At 37.7% G+C, this 20,244-nt stretch overlaps 1 protein-coding gene and 1 pseudogene across 1 annotated transcript; one reads left to right on the top strand and one right to left on the bottom strand.

The window, feature by feature from the left end:
* Nucleotides 1-7,962: 7,962 nt before the first annotated feature.
* LOC148361685 (U2 spliceosomal RNA) lies at nt 7,963-8,122 on the bottom strand (annotated as a pseudogene).
* A 4,675-nt stretch (nt 8,123-12,797) lies between these two features.
* Nucleotides 12,798-19,379, top strand: LOC148361684 (keratin, type I cytoskeletal 20-like). Its single transcript, XM_088342428.1, has 9 exons — nt 12,798-13,215; nt 14,726-14,851; nt 15,489-15,571; nt 15,637-15,793; nt 15,884-16,045; nt 17,119-17,244; nt 17,321-17,550; nt 17,619-17,653; nt 18,990-19,379. Exons 1-9 carry the CDS (start codon nt 12,919-12,921, stop codon nt 19,079-19,081), a joined length of 1,308 nt encoding a protein of 435 aa, XP_088198554.1. The 5' UTR covers nt 12,798-12,918; the 3' UTR covers nt 19,082-19,379.
* Nucleotides 19,380-20,244: the final 865 nt, after the last annotated feature.

The following is a 20,244-nucleotide window of genomic DNA, read 5'->3' as shown; positions in this document are numbered from 1 at the left end:
ACAAAAAAAAAAAAGCCAATCTTTTTCGGCGAGCAATCCTATAGCTCTTAAGTAATTCCCGTCCAAAAGCACAGACTTTGATATAAAAGTACTGTTCTTGCAATATAAGTGTGTAAACGCGTCTTTTTCGCTCCTCCAAATTTTTACACGAGCTTGATGCAATATTACATCGATAACTCATCTCATATTTTGTTTTCGTCTCATCTAAGGTGCGTTGTCATAAATTCTCATCGGAAGAAATTGTTAATTAAAAGTAGCATCGGAAGATAAAAACAAAAATACTCTCGTGCCCCACCAAGACCAAAGCCCAAAATGTGTCTATAAAATTGTTTTAAGTACACTGCTGTTCACTGCACAACACTGTATCCTGATTGGCATAAAAGATAACTAAAAAAAGAAGGAATGGACCTACTTACAATGGAAAATAGCTTTAATAATTGTAACCGGATATTTCAAGTGCATCTGAAATTCCATAATAAAGGAAAAATCTTTAAACTCTAAACATTTTTGACTGACCATATCAAACCATATACTATAAAATCAATAAATAATAATGCAGTCAAACAGATCCCCAACAATAACTCAAATGGTAAACGTTCTGGATTTATATAGAGCTTTTCATGTCACTGAATACCTCCCAAAGCACTTTACAATGTGCTTCACACACACACACACACACACACACCCTGATAGCTGTGTCAGCCATGCAAGGCAACTACCTGCTTATCGGGGCATTAGGGGTTTAATGTCTTGCTTAAGGACATTTCAACATCTAACCTGGAGGAACAGGGAATCGAACTTGCAACCTCCTGGTTCTAAGATGAGCGCGCTACCTACACAGTTACTATTAAAACAGCCGCAAAACAAAAATATATTAAATAATTAGCACTGTTTTGTTTTTTTTAACGGGACCGAGCAACTCTGCTCTTGCTCAATTCTATGATGCCAGCAGCGCTTGCTGGTTTACTGACGTAGGACTCGCAATCTGCACTAAGGACGTAGATTTGGGGTTGGCATTGGTGAGGACCAAATCATAACAAAACACAGGTCTCGTGTGTTATAGGGGAAAGGCGCCACCAATACTTTCATTCTATGCTTCAGTGCTGCAAGAGTAACGTGATTTAACCCTTTCTGCGCTGCTTTGATCGATTGATCCTTTTTTTAGTATAAGTGATCAGAAAAGTATTGATGGCGACAAAACAATGATTGCTTGATATTGGTGGGAGCACGTCCCCTTCACCCTAGGCAGATATCCACCTTTTGGCATTTTTCGCTGAAAAGAAACCAGGTGTGATTGGGGTGTAATATCTTGAAGAGACAGCTGAATATATTTGGCTTCATGCCTTCTGCTGCCAACAGTTTAGACATAGCAAGCACGCCGGTCTTTGCTCGTCTCCCTTCGTTGTCACAGTAAAGCCTCTCTGCGCTTTGTCAAATTTCCTCGTCTTAGCTTTTAAGTTTAGGAGAAAACGTTTACTAGTCTCTTCACACGGTCTCTCTCCTCGTCTTTGTTAAATACTTTTTCATGGGGTCACTTTAGGTTTCACTCTATTTGAGAGCCACTGCTTAAAAGGGACATTGTGTATTATTTTGTACCTCCTAGTGTTAAAAAATGAGAAGAAACATGGTGCAATTCGGTCACTTTGAGTCTCCGCAGTTTGTATTCTTCTTTGTTCTTTTAAGCACTCGTATTCGATTGACTACACAATTCTTCAACTTATTGTGGTCAAATGTAACACTGTGTCCATGTAAGTATTCTTTTCTTATTCTAAGATTTTTTTTTAAATCTTGTTTTCTACTAAAATAAATTGGTATTTAAATAAGAAACGTCTTATCTCATATTGTAAGTGTTTTTTATATCTGGGTGGAAAATCTTGTCTAAAATTAGAAGATTTTTTGCATCTGCTTGGTAATGTAATTATACTTATTTGAAGAATATTGTGTTTCTATGATAAATGAAGAAAACCCCAAAGTATTTAAAATGCATTCATACATATATTTTTAACGATTTATTTTTCTTATTGTGCATTTCCATTAGTTTTGTACTGAATGCATGTTGCACTTAAGCAAACTGCTAATTAAAAAAAATCTTTATTTTTATTTCCATGATGTGTTTTATAGACATTTTGCAAATAACTTTTCTGCAAAATTGTAAACTTTTTGGGAATCTCAAGCCGAGATGTCACAGTAAGTTGTCATGTTTTATTGATGCTTTATTGAAAATGTATACGCTAACACTTAAAATTTGGCCAAATTTAAACAAAAAGTATTTTTAGGACACATTAAGTGGTTTCCGTTCGGAAATAATCAATTGTATACTTCAAATAAGCAAAATGTTCTTACCTAGCAGATTGCAAGTTTTAATATGGTTTTGCTAGTCTTGGTAGAAAATAAAAATGCTCAAACCTCTTCTATGTTGCTCTTTTTGTGCTATTTTTATTTTATTAGAGATATTAGTGTAACTATTGTACATCGAGTAAAAAAATGTGCGCTTATTAGAAGTCAATCACACTTCATGGAATCACCAACAGTTGGAAATTGTTCTTTAAGGAAAATATGCAAATACTGCTTCTGTTTAGCCCAAAATATTTCCAATATTCACACAAAATGCACCTGATATAGAACTGCAGATAGTACTTTACCTCATAAACAACGTTTTTGGTGTTTGAGCCTGTCAATGCACCATGTGAACTTCATCAAATGATATAATTACACGTACACACCCATGGATGAAAGCGAAACTACGAGACAACAGAAAGAAATGGTTTTTTTCCTCTTGCAGAAAATTCTTCAGATGCATGCACATAAATTATCAGGAAATTACGCTTAAAGTGCACCTGTACTCAATTATATGTTTTATGTTTGTTCTAGGGCGGCACGGCAGATGAATAGTTCGCCGCACAGTTCTCAGGTCATGGGTTCAAATACAGCTACCAGCCTTCGTGTGCGGAGTTTGCATGTTCTCGCTGTGCTTGCGTGGGTTTCTAGGTTAATGGGCTGCTCCAGATATTAATAAACGAGTGAGTCTCTGTGTTCCCTAAACTGGCTGGCAACCAGTTCAGGGTGTCCCCTACCCACTGCTCAAGGACATCTGGGATGGGTTCCAGCACCCCCGCGACCCTACTGAGGATAAGCCGTGCAAATAATGGATAGGTTGCATTGCCACACAAGTATCCCATACAAAATCAGGGCTGCAACAAATGATTGATTTAACAATCCGTAAATTATCTCCCGATTAATTTTTGGGTTAAACTATATGTAAATAAAAATGGAAAATTATTATGAAATGTTAGTTACTCATTTTTAAAAGCAAAACGTATCAATACTATAGACTGACCAAAATCAAGCATCATTAGGAAAACACGAAATTTTGACCAACGTATTTTGGTACTGAGACCAGACAAATATTCAATTTCCGTTTAACTCAAAGACATTAAGTCTATTGGTGTAATTTTTCTGTTGAGAAGCTCAAAATCTGAGGACTTCTGAGAATTTGTAATCTGAAATGTATACAAAGGATTCATTCATTTGATAATCAATTAGTTGAATAATTGATTAGTTACTCCATGGCTATTTTTCAGTTTCGCTATCTTTTGCGAATATCGGAGAAGATTGGAATCAGGTCATGATATCAAGGCGATTTAGTTCCGTGAGTTTTTGCCGTCTCAACGTGTATTAAGGGACATTGTGTATTATTTAGCGCCTTATAGTGTTAAAAAAATATAAGTCATTAAAAAAACACTATCAATAGTAGTTTTATATGACATAAAAGGAGGCACACCAACTTACATGATTGACTGCCATCTTGCTGCTACGGGTACTTCAAAACAACAAATACATTGTGAAAAGCTGGGCAAAAAAATAAGAAATGTGCTTTATGGTCACTTTGAATCTCTGCAGTTTGTATTCTTTCTCGTGATTTGTAGTACTCGTTTTCCATTAGATAACCTAATGCAGCGACTTATAGTAGTCAAATATCAGACAGTGTTCCTTTAAGGCTGTAGTGAATAATAACGCTAACATGTTACTTTTCACAACAAAACTTTAAAAAACGTATATCAGCAAGTAATTATGACTGAACAGATTTTTTTTCTCTTAAATAAAAAATGTCTAGGAGAAGTTTAGTTCAGAAACCAAGGAATCTTGATCGGACTTTGATTGTGTACATCAGTGGTCCCAAACCTTTTCTGTAGCACGGACAAGTTTAATGTCTGACAGTATTCTCGCGGCCCAGCCCAATAATAATATTAGATAACAATGATCATGATAATAATAATACGCCTAAATCGACTGTGTAACCACTAGTTCACTAGAGATTTAGATGACATAGAAAAGGGCATTAGGTTTTATCTCATCATCACGTCTGAACTCTTTCTCCTAATGTTCCATCACAACGTTGGACCTTATGGCACAGTAAGTAAAAATGGTGTGTTTTGATGAGTTAAAATCGAATGCCTTTTCCTTTGTCTTCCACATTACCAGGGATCTTGCGGTTGGAATTTGGCGCTCTCGCTGTCGCAATCCGGGTGGGATTCCTGTTGCATCCAATGCTGAGAAAATATGCTTATACTACTGTAAACACAAGTATAGTATAACACAAACTTGGAGTTTTTCAGGAGTTAAAAAAATTGCATGTACAGACCTGCCCTACTTACGAACGATATATGTTCCGGACGATCGTTCGTCAGTTGAATTTGTTCGTAAGTTGCTTCAGTGCTATATTTTGTATGAAATTTATGTTTAAGGTGTATCTAAGTATGTTTAGGGCTTGTATAATTAACCTGTATTGTTTCATACTAAAAAAATAAACATTTCATAAAACAATACGATCTAAAAAGATAAAGTTGAGTTTAACTTACTTTTGGAAGATGTGCTTCAAGAAGTCCTCCTTCGTGGTAAAAAGAGGCCGAAAAAAAGCGTTCCGACCATTTTCTCAACAGCATCAAGCTTTCTTATTCCATTTTCATTTCAAAAGAAATGGCTCGCCTCTTCTTTACACTTTACACCAACCATATTGAATACATGCACGTGATAATTAACAATAAAAATGTCATAGTTCTTGGTGCGCTGGAGATACAGTATAGAATGCTTACACACGAACTTGGAAGTAGAAGCCGGATTTCTTTGTGGGGTGGATGGTGGGTGACCTCTCATAGCGCCACACGCTGGTAACGGCGGAAAGAAGCACTACAGTAATGTCCTGTACTCGGAAAAAGTTGCTCACAATACAAAATCTAACATATAGCAATGTCCGGATATTTTTCGACACCCCGAATTTTTTTTTCGTTTCTACCGTTTTACGTAAGTCGAATGGTCGTAAGTAGGGGAGCGTCTGTATACACAAATAAATACGGCCCAAGCAAAAAATAGGGCAACTTTTTTGCTTTTTTTCCCCTGGTATCAAACAACCCATGGCTTGGTAGCCGTTCTTGGCCCCATAGTTGCTGACCACTGGTATAAAGGACGAAAAATACAACTTGATGTCAACCTATGTAAAAGTAAACTAGCCAATTCAACCCCGAGTGCAAACTCGTTTGGATGCTACCAAGAATCTCGAGAGGAGACATAAGCAAACTGGTGCTGCAAATTGAGTTCAGTGATGCGTAATATTCTATCACATTTAGACACGCCAACGTTTTCTCTCCAAGGGTGCGCCACACCACAAAAATACTTTCAATTGCTCGTTTGAAAAAAAAAAAGAAAAAAAAACCCTCCCTGCGATGTATAATTGAGTTTCCAGCCAACAATGTGAACTGAATTTTGAGTCGATTTCCTCGAAAATGACTCAAATCTAAAAGTGCATCTCTTCAAGCAAAATGATGAGAACTTTTATGTGCAGAAATTTCATACAATGTTGCTAAAGTTTTCAGCCGCGGCATTGATCAAATGCCGTTGGAGATAACTATTACCACTTGACACCAGTGCAGGCTGTCAATCTCAGGGAGTGTTCATTAAATAGTTGAAACGAGGACAATAAAACAGCTTTCTCTTGTTTTTTTCAGTATTTAACTTCAACAGTATTTAAAAAAAATATCTCTTCACCTTGCCTATTTTTGACCTTACCACGTCCATTAAAAGGCATAAATATGAAGCTTACGACGAGATTGATTAGAAAACTCTCTTAATACTTGGTTCTGGCTACAGTTCTTGCCTCACTTTTATGTCCAATAATGTTTTTCAGGACATTTTAATGAGACAGTGTGTCTTACTTTGTGCCTCCTAATGGTAAAAAGCATCATTTATTATAAGAACAATAGCTAAATACATGAACTATCATATAAACATGCATTTTTAGTTGTAGGTGGAGAAATTAAGCATTTTTTTCGCATGACATGAGCCTCATCGAAAGGGTGATTACATAATTGTCTGCAATCCTGCTGCTACGGACACACAAAAACTTCAAAAAGGCAGGACAGAAAATGAATAGTAAAATAGTATTTTTTTTGGTAACTTTGAGTCTCCCAAATGTATATTCCTCCTTGTGTTTTTTTAGAACTAATTTTCATTTATAGTCCACAGTACGAAAACATGTAGTAGTCAAATAATACACACTGTCCCTTTAAACTTCACAAGTGCAACACTCGGTCCATAAACTGCAAGGCACAAATTTCAATGTAATTCATAAGAATGTAAGCGCCTGGGGTCACCAGCATGTTTGCATACACAATCCGTGTCCAGCCACGAGTTCGATTCAACTTCCGGGTATTCGAATCGAGTATTTGGTCGAAAAAACAAGCTGAAAAGAGCAGATCTTTTGAGTACTTTTGTTACAAAGCAACAAAATAAGTAACAAGCAGAAAACTCTGGGCTTGTGATCATCACAAAAACGCTGGTCTGCTTGTGACAACAAGAGCCAAGAAGAAGTCTGCAGGCTGGCTGTGGAATGCTCTGCCTCTGGATATAAGCTCTGCAGCCTCAACAAAAATGTTTAAAATCTTGACTCAAGACCCATTTCTACTCAATAGCTTATGATTGATGCCCACCTCATACTTTTCTTTTCCTGTCCTTTGCCTGTCTGGCGATGAAATGAGGGAGGACGTATCGAGATAAGTCAGCAGACCCGTGCCTGGACCTGAAGTATGCCCACGTCTGCAACGACTAGCCGGCAGAGATGGGAAGCTGCGTCGTTGCTGTCATGCACTTTCTGGACACATTTTTATATTTTACCTTTGTTTTTCTTCTTAATGTTCACTATGTTTTGTGAATTGTTACCCAATCCAAAATCTATTGCACCCTGGTCATCCTGGAAGGGGGATAACCACTTCTGAGGCCCCTTCTCAAGGTTTCCTGTTTTCCTCATGTTGTGGGTTTTGGGTTTTTCTTTGCTTGCATGTTGGTTTAAGATCAGGTAATGGTGTGATTGTAATTTGTGCAGTCATTTGAGACATTTTGTGATTAATGGCTACACAAATAAATGTGAACTGTCTTGATTTGACAAAGTCCTCCCTAAGACAAGCATTGAAAAATGGCTGACCGCTGTTTTGGTAGTAAAGGGGCGTTGATTGACAAAGCGAAACTTGGCTGTCAAAATAAAGTTAACTGAAATGGTATTTTTGAGGCAAAGGCAAGGGAGGGACACTTTCACAAGAAACCTTTGTTGAGATTTGAACTATCTTCGTATGATAAGATTATGATTGACTAAAGGGCAGAGTTTTCACAACACCACTGAATGAATGGATACCGTACAACATCAGATGAAGACAGCAATGGATGTGTGGATAGACATAAAGTGCATTTATAACAACTAAATGAATCATACGATTATCAAAGTTATGATATAATGATTAAATAACAAAACTAATATAGGGGTTTTTAAGGGTTATTGATCTATCTTCGTTATTCATTATCCATTATCCGTTATCGGTCAGTTCATAATACGCTACAAAGCCTAGGAGCCGGGACACTTACTCTCAGCCAAAAGGCCAAGCTAAGGTCCTAGCCCTAAAGCCTTGCTGCGATCATTGCGAATGCACCGTTCCCGGAGGTACTGCAATACCGGGCCGATGCGTGGAGTGGACAGAGCAAGCTCATATTCCATCTCCAAAATGCAAAAATCAAAGAGGCCAAGCTAAGGACCTAGCATCAAAAGGCCAAGCAAGGCCAAGAAGGCCAAGCTAGGGACCTAGCATCAAGGCCAAGCTAAGGACTTGGCATCAAAGCCAAAACCTTACCCGATGCAGTCTAAAAATCACAGCTGGAAAATGAAGGCACTTGGGACTACATATTCAGTTTACATTTTATAATCTAGCAAGACCTAAGTAAGATTTTCCTAACCTTTTTTAGCCAAGGCCCACTTTTTCCCCTTAAAAATTCTCAAAGCTCAACGTAAGTCGAAAATATTTTTTAAAAATCATTCCTTGCACCAGTTAAATGTTTTTTTTCAAAGCTTTAATTACCATGTTGCCTAGATTGACACTACAAAGGTTCTGTCATCACTGTGGATCAGGAGTTAACACAGGGTAATCTTGCTACATTTTAAAACTGTTTTTTCAAGTTTAACTCTATTTTTTTTCTAGATAAATAATAAAAACAATATTATAAGAACATCCTTTAGTTGGAAACCAATTGCCAAATATCCGATGAAATTGTTTTGTGTGCATAGTAGAAGTGATACTATACTATGCTCACAATCAGTGTTCCCTCTGACCTGCGCACGTGCGCAATGGCAAACTGCTCGCACATTCTCAGCGCACAAGAAAATCTAGCCAGCACACAAAAATGAGGGCTCAAAATTACTAATTAAGAAGCGACTCAAGTCAAAGTTACAGTGCATGAAGGTAAAAATTCACGGGTTCCCCTGACGTTGTGTCCTAAATGCGGTATTTTGAAGTTAAGTCGAAGAAGAACGAAGTTGAGTAAAGTTAGTAGAGTTTGTCGAGGAACCGGCTTCTTCGGCTCACTAAAAGGAACCGGCTCTTTCGGGTCCTAAACGGCTCTTCGGGTTGTTTTTTCTTCTTTAATCCCAACATGACCAAATATTATGTAAAATCATGCACAAAATAACTTAACGGAAAGGGGTAATAGAACAAAAAAGAAAAAAATACCAAAATGAAAAAGTATTGAAAAGCTGGGAAAAAAAGAAACAAAAGGAAGAGAAAAAAGAAGGAAAAATTTAGAAAAAAGCCAGAAAAAAGGAAAAGAAAGAAATGTAGGGAAGAAGTAAATAGAGAACAAAAAGAAAAAAGTAACAGCTCGGAAAAAATAAACACAATGAGATTTTTTTTAAAGGAATTAAAAAAAAAGAAACACGGAAAAAAGAAGAAAAAGTTTGTGTTGCATTCAAATAATTTCCAATTATGTCAAGTGAATCTTGTTGCCATCATTATACTTCCACTAAAAAATGTGATTAAGTACAGTCCTGTATCTTACAACCAACTAAATAAGCCCCCAAAAATGTTAATATTATGCGACAAAATATATCAGGAAATAAAAAGAAATGGATATCTTGTGAAATAATTGTAAGAACAAACGACGTTTGTAGGCCGTACAACTTTTGCAATAGTACATGAGTCAATTCATTCAAAAGAGAAAAATAAATTTGCATTGCCGGAAACTCACTAAAATGTAACTTGATGTCAAGTTTTGGACATGTTTGATAATTAGTTATCTTGCCACACTTGGGATTATGGTTGCTCACTGTTGTTTCAAGAGCTGCTCCCCGACTTTGTGTGAACGCTCAGACCTGTGGAAAATTAGAGGGAACATTGCTCACAATTAAACATTTGTTTTCATGGTTATGTATGATGCAATATACTAGCTTTCATCTGGGAATACTCTTTAATAGGACATGGACGGTGGTGCTCCTCAATGTTTAAGTTAGGGTTCTTAGCATTTTGATTGTTACACATGAAGTAATATGTTCAGCAAGTATCCTGCTGCCTCAGGTTATTATAAAGTCTTTATTTCAGAACTCAGGTCTCGTATGTCCTCCGTTTAGTCCTGAAATCTTCTTGGAAGTACTTTTCACTAACCCCTGAAGACAAAATTTAGATAATATGCACATACTATACATGGACCTATCTTTTATCCAACAATTGTTAACAGAAACATATGGCACTTGAGAACAATTTCCAGGGTTGGCTTGTTTGTCTGTTGTGTACACACAAAGGAGCTAATGGATGCTTTTATCACCGGTTGCATTGATCACTTTTACTACTAAAGTGGCATTTAGTGGTTGGGTATGAAATATCAGATCAGTGGTGTGCACAGACGTTTTGTGGGGAGAGTGCTAGAGGGAGACAAAGGATGTACTGTATATGCACATTTTCTTCTGAAAATGTAAGTCAAATACACACTAAAACCAATTTATTTACATTATAATTACAACAGGATAACAAGGATAAATTACAATGAGAGCTTGTAATACAAAAATGCATGTTTCAACAATGTGTCTGGGAAAGAAAACTTAAAAAAACTTAAGTTGAAGTAAATCAAACAATCCTCGAAAATCTCAGTTTCTTAGTGTTTGTTTTTCACATTTTGTTTTTGGTGTAAATAAAAACTTTTACAACATATTTATCTATAGAGTGCAAAAAATAATCTTAACCAGTTGGCATTTTTTTATGTTAGAATTACAACTTGTACTCAAAATAAGAAGGAAATGTCTCTTTAGCATTTGGTAGATCATCTTGCTTATTTTAAGTCATTTTTGCTAATGTTGGTGGGTATTTCTTAAACTGTGCAAAATCAGCTAATTAAGATATTTTTTCTTATTTCAAGGACAATTATCAATTATTTTCTCAATAAAACACACACTTAAAATATAAAGAACAAATTCTATTGTGGTGAGAATTGCAATTCTGAGAAAGGGTTAATAGTGGAACTTAAGTCCATGCCACTGTACATACTGTAAAAATATTATTTATGTCATTGGAAGGAAACATTAGTCATGTATATATATATATATATATATATATATATATATATATATATATATATATATATATATATATATATATATATATATATATATATATATATATATATATATATATATATATATATATATATATATGTACTTAAAATCAGCAAACCTAGCCAGTAGTGGGTAGATACAATTTGCTTATTTTAAGATTGTTCTCCTGATATGGGTAATAAATAATTCTTAGAATAAGAAAAATTATATAAATGTAGCTTTTTAAAAGGATTTTTTTTTCTTGTTAAATAAATTATCTTACCACATTTGCAGACATTTTTGCTTGATTTAGATGAACATTTTTGGACACTTTAATTTGATTTTCTAGTAATAAAAGCAAAATTATTGCATCAAGCGACTGGTAAATACACATTTGTTTAAAGTATATTCTTCAAGGTTTAAAATTGTTTTGATTGTCATAAACCTAAAAATGGCAAACCAGGTGTACAATGTTGATAAGAAAACAAAGTTTAAAATTCGGATACAATAACATTTAATGAAAAATGCATGCTCAAAAAAGAAAAGAGTATGGACGTAGATTCCGTGTTGCACATGAAGATGGGGGTAAGTCCAGACAATTTTTTTCTTTTTGACATGTGCAAAATAATCTACCATAAGCCAGGAAAAATAATTGTTTATATTTAGCTTGATTTTTCTAAATAATAATAATGATTAAGCACTATATCCTGAAGTGGACATTCTGTATTATATAGCGCCTCCTATTGAAAAGGTAACGTAAAAAAAACAAAAACAATATTGATTGAAGTAATAAGCAAAAATAAATTAACTACATTATAAACGTGCATTTCTTTCAAATATTTGTTTGTCAAGAAATGTGTATTTATTTTACGTAACTGCATATAAAGGGAGCTGACATATTTGTCTGTCTTGCTGCTACGGGAACCCCGAAAAACCCCAAAACTTGTGTTGGGTTCAGCAAAGAAATGGGAAGAAAAATGAAGCGGTTTGGTCACATAGCAAGAAAAGTAATTGTGTTCCAGAAGCACTTTCCTTTGTAACGTGTTACTCCTAAAACTGTAGGTATGCATACATCAAATCTTTTACAGTAACTGGGCTATCAATGAAGTTAACGTGACTGTGTTCTGTGCTGAACTCATGATTTTGGAAAGAACAGTTGTAAGCCTTTTTTGAGGGGCGAAAAGCGGTGGTCCAACCCGTAAAACTGTAGTGTTAGTAGGTATGTATACGTCAAATCTTACTTTTACTGGAATTGGTCTTATGTTAAAATAACTGTGCCCGACCAACTTGGTGGCCTTAGGGTTCGATGCCCTGACTGGCAGGTAGCGAGAAGAGCACCATGCAGAACCACAGGATTAAGCCTCGGCTGAGTCATAACTTAGACTTACAACATTGGTTCCCATTGCCTCCCTGTTTGGCGCTCGGCATTAGGGGTTGGGAATGGGGGGCTTGGTCACCTAATGTCTAAGAAAATCAGGAACCCACCCCCCCAAAAAGGAAAAAAATGACTGCCCTGTTATACAAACATCATGTTGGAAAGAACAGTTGTAGGTGTTTTTAAGGGGAGAAAAGCGATTGTCCAAATCGTAGAGCGGTAGTTGGTACTTGGTAGGTATCCATCCGTCAAATCTTAGTTTTACTGTAACTGAGCTGTCTGAGAAGTCAAAGTGACTATGCCCTATCATGAAATCATCATATTGGTAAGAAAAGTTGTAAAGTCTAATCAAACTCAGCGATCAAATAGTCGTCTGACCGGCCTTGCCTCCCTTGCAAACATTTACTCCCTAAATGAATAAAATGTCTGCGGTTATGAAAAGCAGACATCAAGCTGCTGAACTTGATTGTCAAGATGTCACCATCAGTCGCTCACACCTATTAAGCCCAGAAAACTATTATCAGCATAGCGAACATAGTTGCGGCGGTGGCGGCGCTGACACTCTATAAAACGTCCACCCGAGCGGCCCGTCCTCACTCCTCGTCGACTGCAGTTCCAGCCTCGGCTCGCTCGCTCGCATCTCGTCGCCATGTCTCTGATTGCAGGCCGTACCGGCTCCAGCTCCCGCAGCATCTCCTCCGCCAGCACCATGAGCATCGGCGGAGGCCGCCGCTTGGGTGGGATGAGCCAGAAGTCCATCAGCAGCGGCATGTACCGCGCTCCGAGCGTCTTCGGTGGTGCCGGCGGGATGGACACTCGCATCTCCCAGGCCAGCATCAATCTGTCCTACGGCGGCAGCGGCATGTTAGGCCTCGACGCCTTCGGGGGCAGCGAGAAGAGCACCATGCAGAACCTCAACGATCGTCTGGCCACCTACCTGGATAAGGTGAGAAGGAGTAAGACTATTCACCGTATTAGGCGCACTGGATTATAAGTCGCACCCGCACAATAACAATCCTTTCTCCTATATTTGTCATACAAAATGCTCACAAAATTGAAATACAGTAGAGCTACTGTGCTTATTTTTTTAAACCGTTTACAGCATGTAAGAGTGCTATAACTAATCAGTTGAGAGTTGTTAATGACCAATTTTGTCAACATTGTTTGAGGATTGTTTGAATCGAACTCGGGTCGTGGCAGTGAGGGCGCTTACTTATCACTACTAGACCACAAGTAATACAGGTGACTTACAAAACAGCATTAGAGACTATCCAATCATCACACTATTCTACAGTGCCAGAAACGCTGATTTGCATAGTGTGTTTTGTTTTCCATCCCGATAGGTTAAACAGACTTTTCACCTCTTCACCTGTGCATCAATATAGTCATGGTTTAATATGAGCCTGAACAGTATTATGCTGAAAAGAATGCAGAACGAAATGCACTATGCAAATCAATGTCTCTGGCACTAGGTAAAACTACTGTGATGATGAGATAATCTGTGATAATTTTCGAAATCATCTATACCCCTGGTGGTATAGTGGTAAAGTCTCAGTATCCTCGTTGTAATGACCTAGGCTTGAACCCTGTGCATACAACGTAATGAAAGCTGGGACAGGGACTGTTGTTGATTGATCAACTATTGATCAATTGGCAGAACATTCTGTTCATTTTAATTATTAATTCAAGTAGTCAAAATACAGTAAAATAATAACAATCCTTAGAAGTGTGCAGTGTAGAAGTGAACCATAGGTTGTACCTTCTTATCTGGAGGTGTTTCTCCCTATCCTCCTTGCAAGTTCAAGATGCATTGATGTCTTCTCTCCATATTTTGAGTGTTTACTAAACTCTAAACTTATCTATAGTTCTACTCAACAAAAAGGATCAATTAACATGATTTGATTCAAATGATGACTGTGTTGAATGTATTAGAAGTTTATAGGTCAGTAGACAGAGAGAAGACATCAATTAATTTTGAACTTGCAAGAAAAACAACAGAAGACCTGTCTGTTCTAAAAGCCCTCCCCTAAACCGTTTCTTTTTATTAAATCTCCCAAGTAACTAAATGTAGATCCTCCCTTAAAGGGCATGGAAATCAAGAAAGGATATTGTTATTAGCCAAAAGTGACAATGGTGTAAACAGTGCATAATAGTAAGAAAAAAAAATAAAAAACCGTGGGGAAAAATAGTCAAATTAAATAACTGGCATCCTATGTAATCTCCTTCACAGGTGTGCAATGTTAAAAACTGAAACAAGCTGGGTAAATTCAATGTGCTTGAACGTTGGAAATGCTTAATTGTGTAATACATTATCAACACAAAGTATAGCCGCACTAAAAATAAAATGTTGCATATGCTGCAGTTTATTTTACATTCTGTCAGGAGTCGTTCCTGAAACTTTCTCAAGGAAATAAGGACTTAATAACTTAATGTCTACAATTGTGGCATGTGTGCAGGTGCGCTCCCTGGAGACTGCCAACAGGAATTTGGAGATTAAGATCAGGGAGTTCTATGAGAGGAGGTCTCCCATCACCAGGGACTTCTCCGCCTACTTCGCCACCATCAACGATCTGAGAACTCAGGTGATTATTTATGCAATGCACTAACACACGGATCAAAGAGAAAGTCTAGACTTGCACCCAACCATGAGTCTTAATGAGAAACTGGTTAAGGTGGTTGGCTGTAAGGAACATGACTCTAAGCCATTTAAATTCCATTTTAATATTTATGCAGATTACAGTTACATCTGATGGTGGGTGTGTCACATAATTGGCTGTTTCAATGCAAAACGCTGTCGGGAAAAATCCATTTTAACTCCAAGGAGAAAACATTAGACGCCGTTATTGAAGTTCCATCCCCTAGGTGGCATCGCATAATAGCTGAATGTATTTTGTGTTAATTTATTACCGAGTCCTCATTATAAAACAGATATTCTTATATAGTGCAAAATGTGTTGTCCTTACAACTCCAGCAACCAGAAATACTTCAGTCTCTTTTAGGCTCCTTCCCAAGGTGGGTCTGATTTATTGTAGTTTGGTGGGAAGTTATCTGATGAGTCTTAAATAAAGGCCCTGAATAATACACACTGTTACTTTTACCTTTTGAAGTTTGAACAACCCTTGGATAAGAGTTCTGAAAGACGAGATAAATATTCTCTTAACTTCTCCAGGAACTCATTTCATCCCACATTGTGCTGTGTGTGCCGTTCTTCCCTTTCAGATCGCAAGGAGGTATGCGGAGAATCAGAGCATCATCCTGCAGATCGACAATGCTCAACTGGCAGCAGACGACTTCAAAATGAAGTTAGTGGTTTAAGCTTTTGGCGTCCTTTTCAGGTGCTAGGTTACAATATTTTCCTTTTTGTCAGGTACGAGGTGGAGATGAACACGCGTGCGATGGTGGAGTCGGATTTGGTTCGTCTTCGAGGGGTCCGGGACAACATGGTTGTGACCATCAGCGACCTGAAAATGCAGATCGAGAATCTGAAGGATCAACTGGCGCAGCTCAAGAGGATCCACGAGGAGGTCAGCTCATTTTAAAACGGTGTACTTTTAAATGAATACCTCCATTGTTTGCAGCAGTAACACATGTAATTTTTTCTTCGAACTTGGCAGGAGATGAATGCAGCAAGAGCGCAATTCACCGGCAACGTCAACGTGGAAGTGGACAGCGCCTCGTCTGTGGATCTTTCTAAGATCCTTCAAGATGTCAGGGAGCAGTACGAAGCGATGGCCCTGAAAAACAAGTCAGAACTGGAAAGATGGTATCAAGCTAAGGTGAGATGGGAGACAGGGATCACAATCATAATAAAGTAACAAAGCGTAGGTAAAATTTAACCCAGAGATCAAAAAGGGAACCATCTGGGGTGCACTCACAATTATTTTTTGGGGTTGGCCAGTTGGGACAAAGTGCACTTTAAGAGGAAAACAAATATATCTACATGTCCTTAAGGAACAAAGAGTAATATTTGACCGCTAAATGCCTTTGTATTATGTAATCCAAAAACAAACAACTGCTACAAAGCACAAGGAAGAGTAAGAACTAGGAAAACTAAAAGTGACATAATGACACAATTATTCATCTCATTCATTTGCCCAAACTTTAGCTTTTTTCTGTTTTGGGTGTACACATAGCAGCAATTGTTGAATTAAGTTTTTTTTACCACTAGGAGGCGCTAAATGATACACAATGTCCCTTTATATGAGAAAAAGTGTTTACTGTCTCCCATATTGGGTATTCTTTCTATTTTTAAGGTATATTTCTTCAATTTACTGTAAAAAAAAGGCAGAAGAGTTAATGTATGCAGCATAATTTACGTATTTGTAACTATTCATTTACATTTTTTATAGTATTTTCTGGTATATACTTTCAAATGTCTTGCCAATTTGACGTTTTTAGGTCAAGTAAATTTAAGTCACATTTGTTTGTACTGTATAGCTCTTAATCACGAAAAAAATTCAAGGGACTGCACAGGCCACAATTAGAAAACACACTGATCTGGAAACCTGTATACGGGCAAGGAAAAACTCAAAAACCTCAACGTGCGGAAAATAGGAAGCCTTGAGGAGAGGCCACACAAGAGGCCTCATCCGTTCCAGGATGACCAGGCTGCAATAGATGTTGCGTCGGGTAACAATACAGAAAATATGGTCAACATCAACAATAAAGATAGGTAATAACTAAAATAGTTCAAGATGTCCAAAACTGCAGCTTCCTTATTTTCCGGAATTTACGGTTTGTTATATTTTTACGATAATCAAGCTGTTTTGGGGATACACCGTTCATTTATTACCGATGTAGAAAAACATGTGCACATGTTAAATGGATTCGAGCTGTTTGCATGTTACAGATGGAATCCCTGCAGTCGGAAATCAAAGGTTTCACAGCCGAGGTGCAGACATTTTCTTCCCAACTCTCTGAGCTGAAGCGGACATACCAGAGTTTGGAAATTACGTACCAAGGCCTCCTTTCAGAGGTAAGCCCACTTGGATGTCAGACCCACAAATTCTGAGCCTCTCCGTTTAGGCCTTTTTCCAATTCCACTCCCCCAGCTCGAATGCCTCCGTCAGAACCTGGAAGAAACTCGCATGCGATACAGCTCCACACTCAGCCAGCTCCAGATCACCATCAACAGCCTTGAAGAAGAACTTCAGCAGCTGAAGGTTTCCATCGAGCAACAGAAAACCGAGTACAACCTGCTGCTGGACCTCAAGATGAGGCTGGAAAGGGAGATTGCCGAGTACCGCCGCTTGCTTGATGGAGAAGCCTACGAGCAGAAAAAGTAAGTGGTGGTCCATTCCAAGTCCTCATGTTACTTTTGTGACTTACTCGCATACTCGCTCTCCAAAGGCCTCTGGTCATCAGCAAGGTGGTGTCAATGGAAGGTAAGCATCGGTCGCACTTACAGTACTGTTCAGAGGTTTGAGGTTGCTTTCAAATGTCTTTATTCTTGAGGGAAAAGCACTGTTTTTTTTTCAATGAAGATGACATTAAATTGATCAGAAATGCACCCAATACATTGCTAACGTGGTAAATGGCTATTTTGGCAGCAAATGTCTGTTTTTAATGCAATATCTACATAGGTGTATAGAGGCCCATTTCCAACAACCAGCCCTCCATTGTTTTTATAGTGCTTCTAGTACTTATATGTGTTAGCTAATTGCAATAGAAGAATAAAAAAAGATTAGAAAACCCTTGTGCAACAATGTTAGCATAACTTGCTCCACGTATCCTTTACCTGCCTGGGTCGTCGGGGAACCACTGAGGAAAGAACCATGGACAGCTTTCTTCACTGCTGACAGTTACTGGCCTGTTTTGGGGTCATGGTAAAGTAGGCACCCGTCCATTCCTTGATATCGGACCAGTTCTTTTTCTATCTTTCACTCTTCTTGAAACCTTGGAATGTGCCCTGGAGAATGATCCTGGCCAGTCAGTCCTGATAAGGCTGTGCAGTTTTTGTCTGTGCATTGTTGACAACAGTTCTTCGTAGGTTCCGATGTGCCATCTGGTGAAGGTTGTGCACTGTTTTGTTTGTCATATGGGCAAGGTAGCTGATGCCTAGAAGTTTCCTGTAGCATCGCATCTCCATGCGCTGGGTTTTCCTTTCGAATATCTATGAAATGGACGTTCCTTGAAACGAGTTTAGTATCTGCAGTATCAAATTTGTGGTTGGTTAAAACTTTCAGAATGGCCAGAAAAAGAAAACTTCCGTGTGATTCTCGAGAGTCCATTCTCAGTTTTAGAAATTAAGGCTTTTCCAGGCTAGAAATTGCAAAGCAATTGAAGATCTCCTACGACAGTGTGTACTACTCCCTTTAGAGAACAAAACAAACAGGCTCTAATAAAGTAGAAAGAGTAGTGGCAAAATGACAAGCACATTACAGTTTCTACTTTCAGAAATAGACGACTGACATGTCCTTAACTAACAGCTTGGTTTAATAGTACTGCAAAACCCCAGTGTCAACATCTACGGTAAAGAGGCAACTCCAAAATGCTGGCATTCACTGTAGGGTGGCAAAAAAGGCCATATCTGAGACTGGCCGACAAAAGGAAGATATATGGGCAAAAAAACACAGACATTGGACAACCCTTATAAAAAATAAAAGTGTCACATTTTAAAGGAAAACACAAAATTGTCCGGGTGAACCCAAACTTTTGAACAGTCGTGTAAATGACGTCAACTATTCTGGTGGATGTTTTCATGATCTATTGCTTTCGCAGAACACAAGCCCCTCGTTGAGAGGAGAGTGAAGACAATTGTGGAGGAAATCGTCGATGGGAGGGTGGTGTCCACCACTGTGGACACCAAGTAACTGGATTTTCCAAAATCAATCTCTTGGTCTCCCATAAAAACACACACACAGTAGAAAAGAGATGTTTTGACTTTCATATGTTCTCCTCTTTGCTCTCAGTGTGATTATGCAGAAATTGGATTTGGATCCTGAGGCAAAAAACCCCAAAAAGCTAATTATCATATTGCATTGAGTCAAATGTCTGTGTGTGTAAAACAAAAAATATTTGTGAGAACAAATTGTCTAAATTTGTCTGATGGAAAATTCATATAAATCAATTTGAAGCAACAACGATACAAATAAAAAGTGTTCTGCTGCAGGTTTTTGGTGATTTTTGTCATTATTTGTGATTCCCTGTACTGTAATCATTTTATATATTTTTATATATTTGATCTACGGCAGGGATGCAAAACTCAGTTTGGCTCTAGGGCCAGATACAGAGTTTTTGTTCTCAGGCGAGCCGGATCAGTGAAAAATGTACTGTACACTGAAAATTTCTAGCTTACTGTAGTTTTTACTTTAGTAGCCTACTTATCAGTTTTTTTTTGCTGCTAGAACTAGAGTATACTGTTTATAATAGTGGTATTGGTACCTGGCAATAATATTGAGACACTATCAGGCTGAAAATAATGGCTGTTGGACATCCCTAATTATTATTTTGATGATTAATACCATTAATCATGACTAATGAATAAGTAATAGAATGGTAGTGCCAGTGTCTGAAATAACGTCTGCCCGGACGCCTGGCGCATGCATCTTTTAAGTCGGGCGTGCAACTTACAAAACGTCTCTGCCCGGGTGGCCGACAACTTAAAACAATTTTTTTTTTAAAATAAAACGAAAGATTTTTTTTTTAAATCAAATGTTACCTTTATTCCGATTTCAAAAATCTTTTACAAATTTATTGTTTAGAAGTTTCGAATTTTCGACTTTCCTGAGCGTTATAAGGTCGCGCATTTCCGTATCATTTTCCAAAGTAGACACACTTAGAACACAAGAAAAATGGAGAAGTTGTTAGGAATCAAGCCAAAACCTCAGCCCCAGAAGAAAGATTCAAAAGTAGCTAACAAAATTTATGACGCGACAAAACGTAAACATACATTGAAAGTGTCATGGAAAGAGGAGTTCACGTGGCTTGTAGCAGACGACACAATGCAAACATTGCATGAATGAAGATGAGTTAA

Source organism: Urocampus carinirostris, chromosome 8, assembly GCF_059441175.1.
Source record: "Urocampus carinirostris isolate Australia breed hairy pipefish chromosome 8, RoL_Ucar_1.0, whole genome shotgun sequence".
NCBI classification, from domain to species: domain Eukaryota; kingdom Metazoa; phylum Chordata; class Actinopteri; order Syngnathiformes; family Syngnathidae; genus Urocampus; species Urocampus carinirostris.
This window is presented reverse-complemented; position numbering and strand designations above follow the sequence as displayed.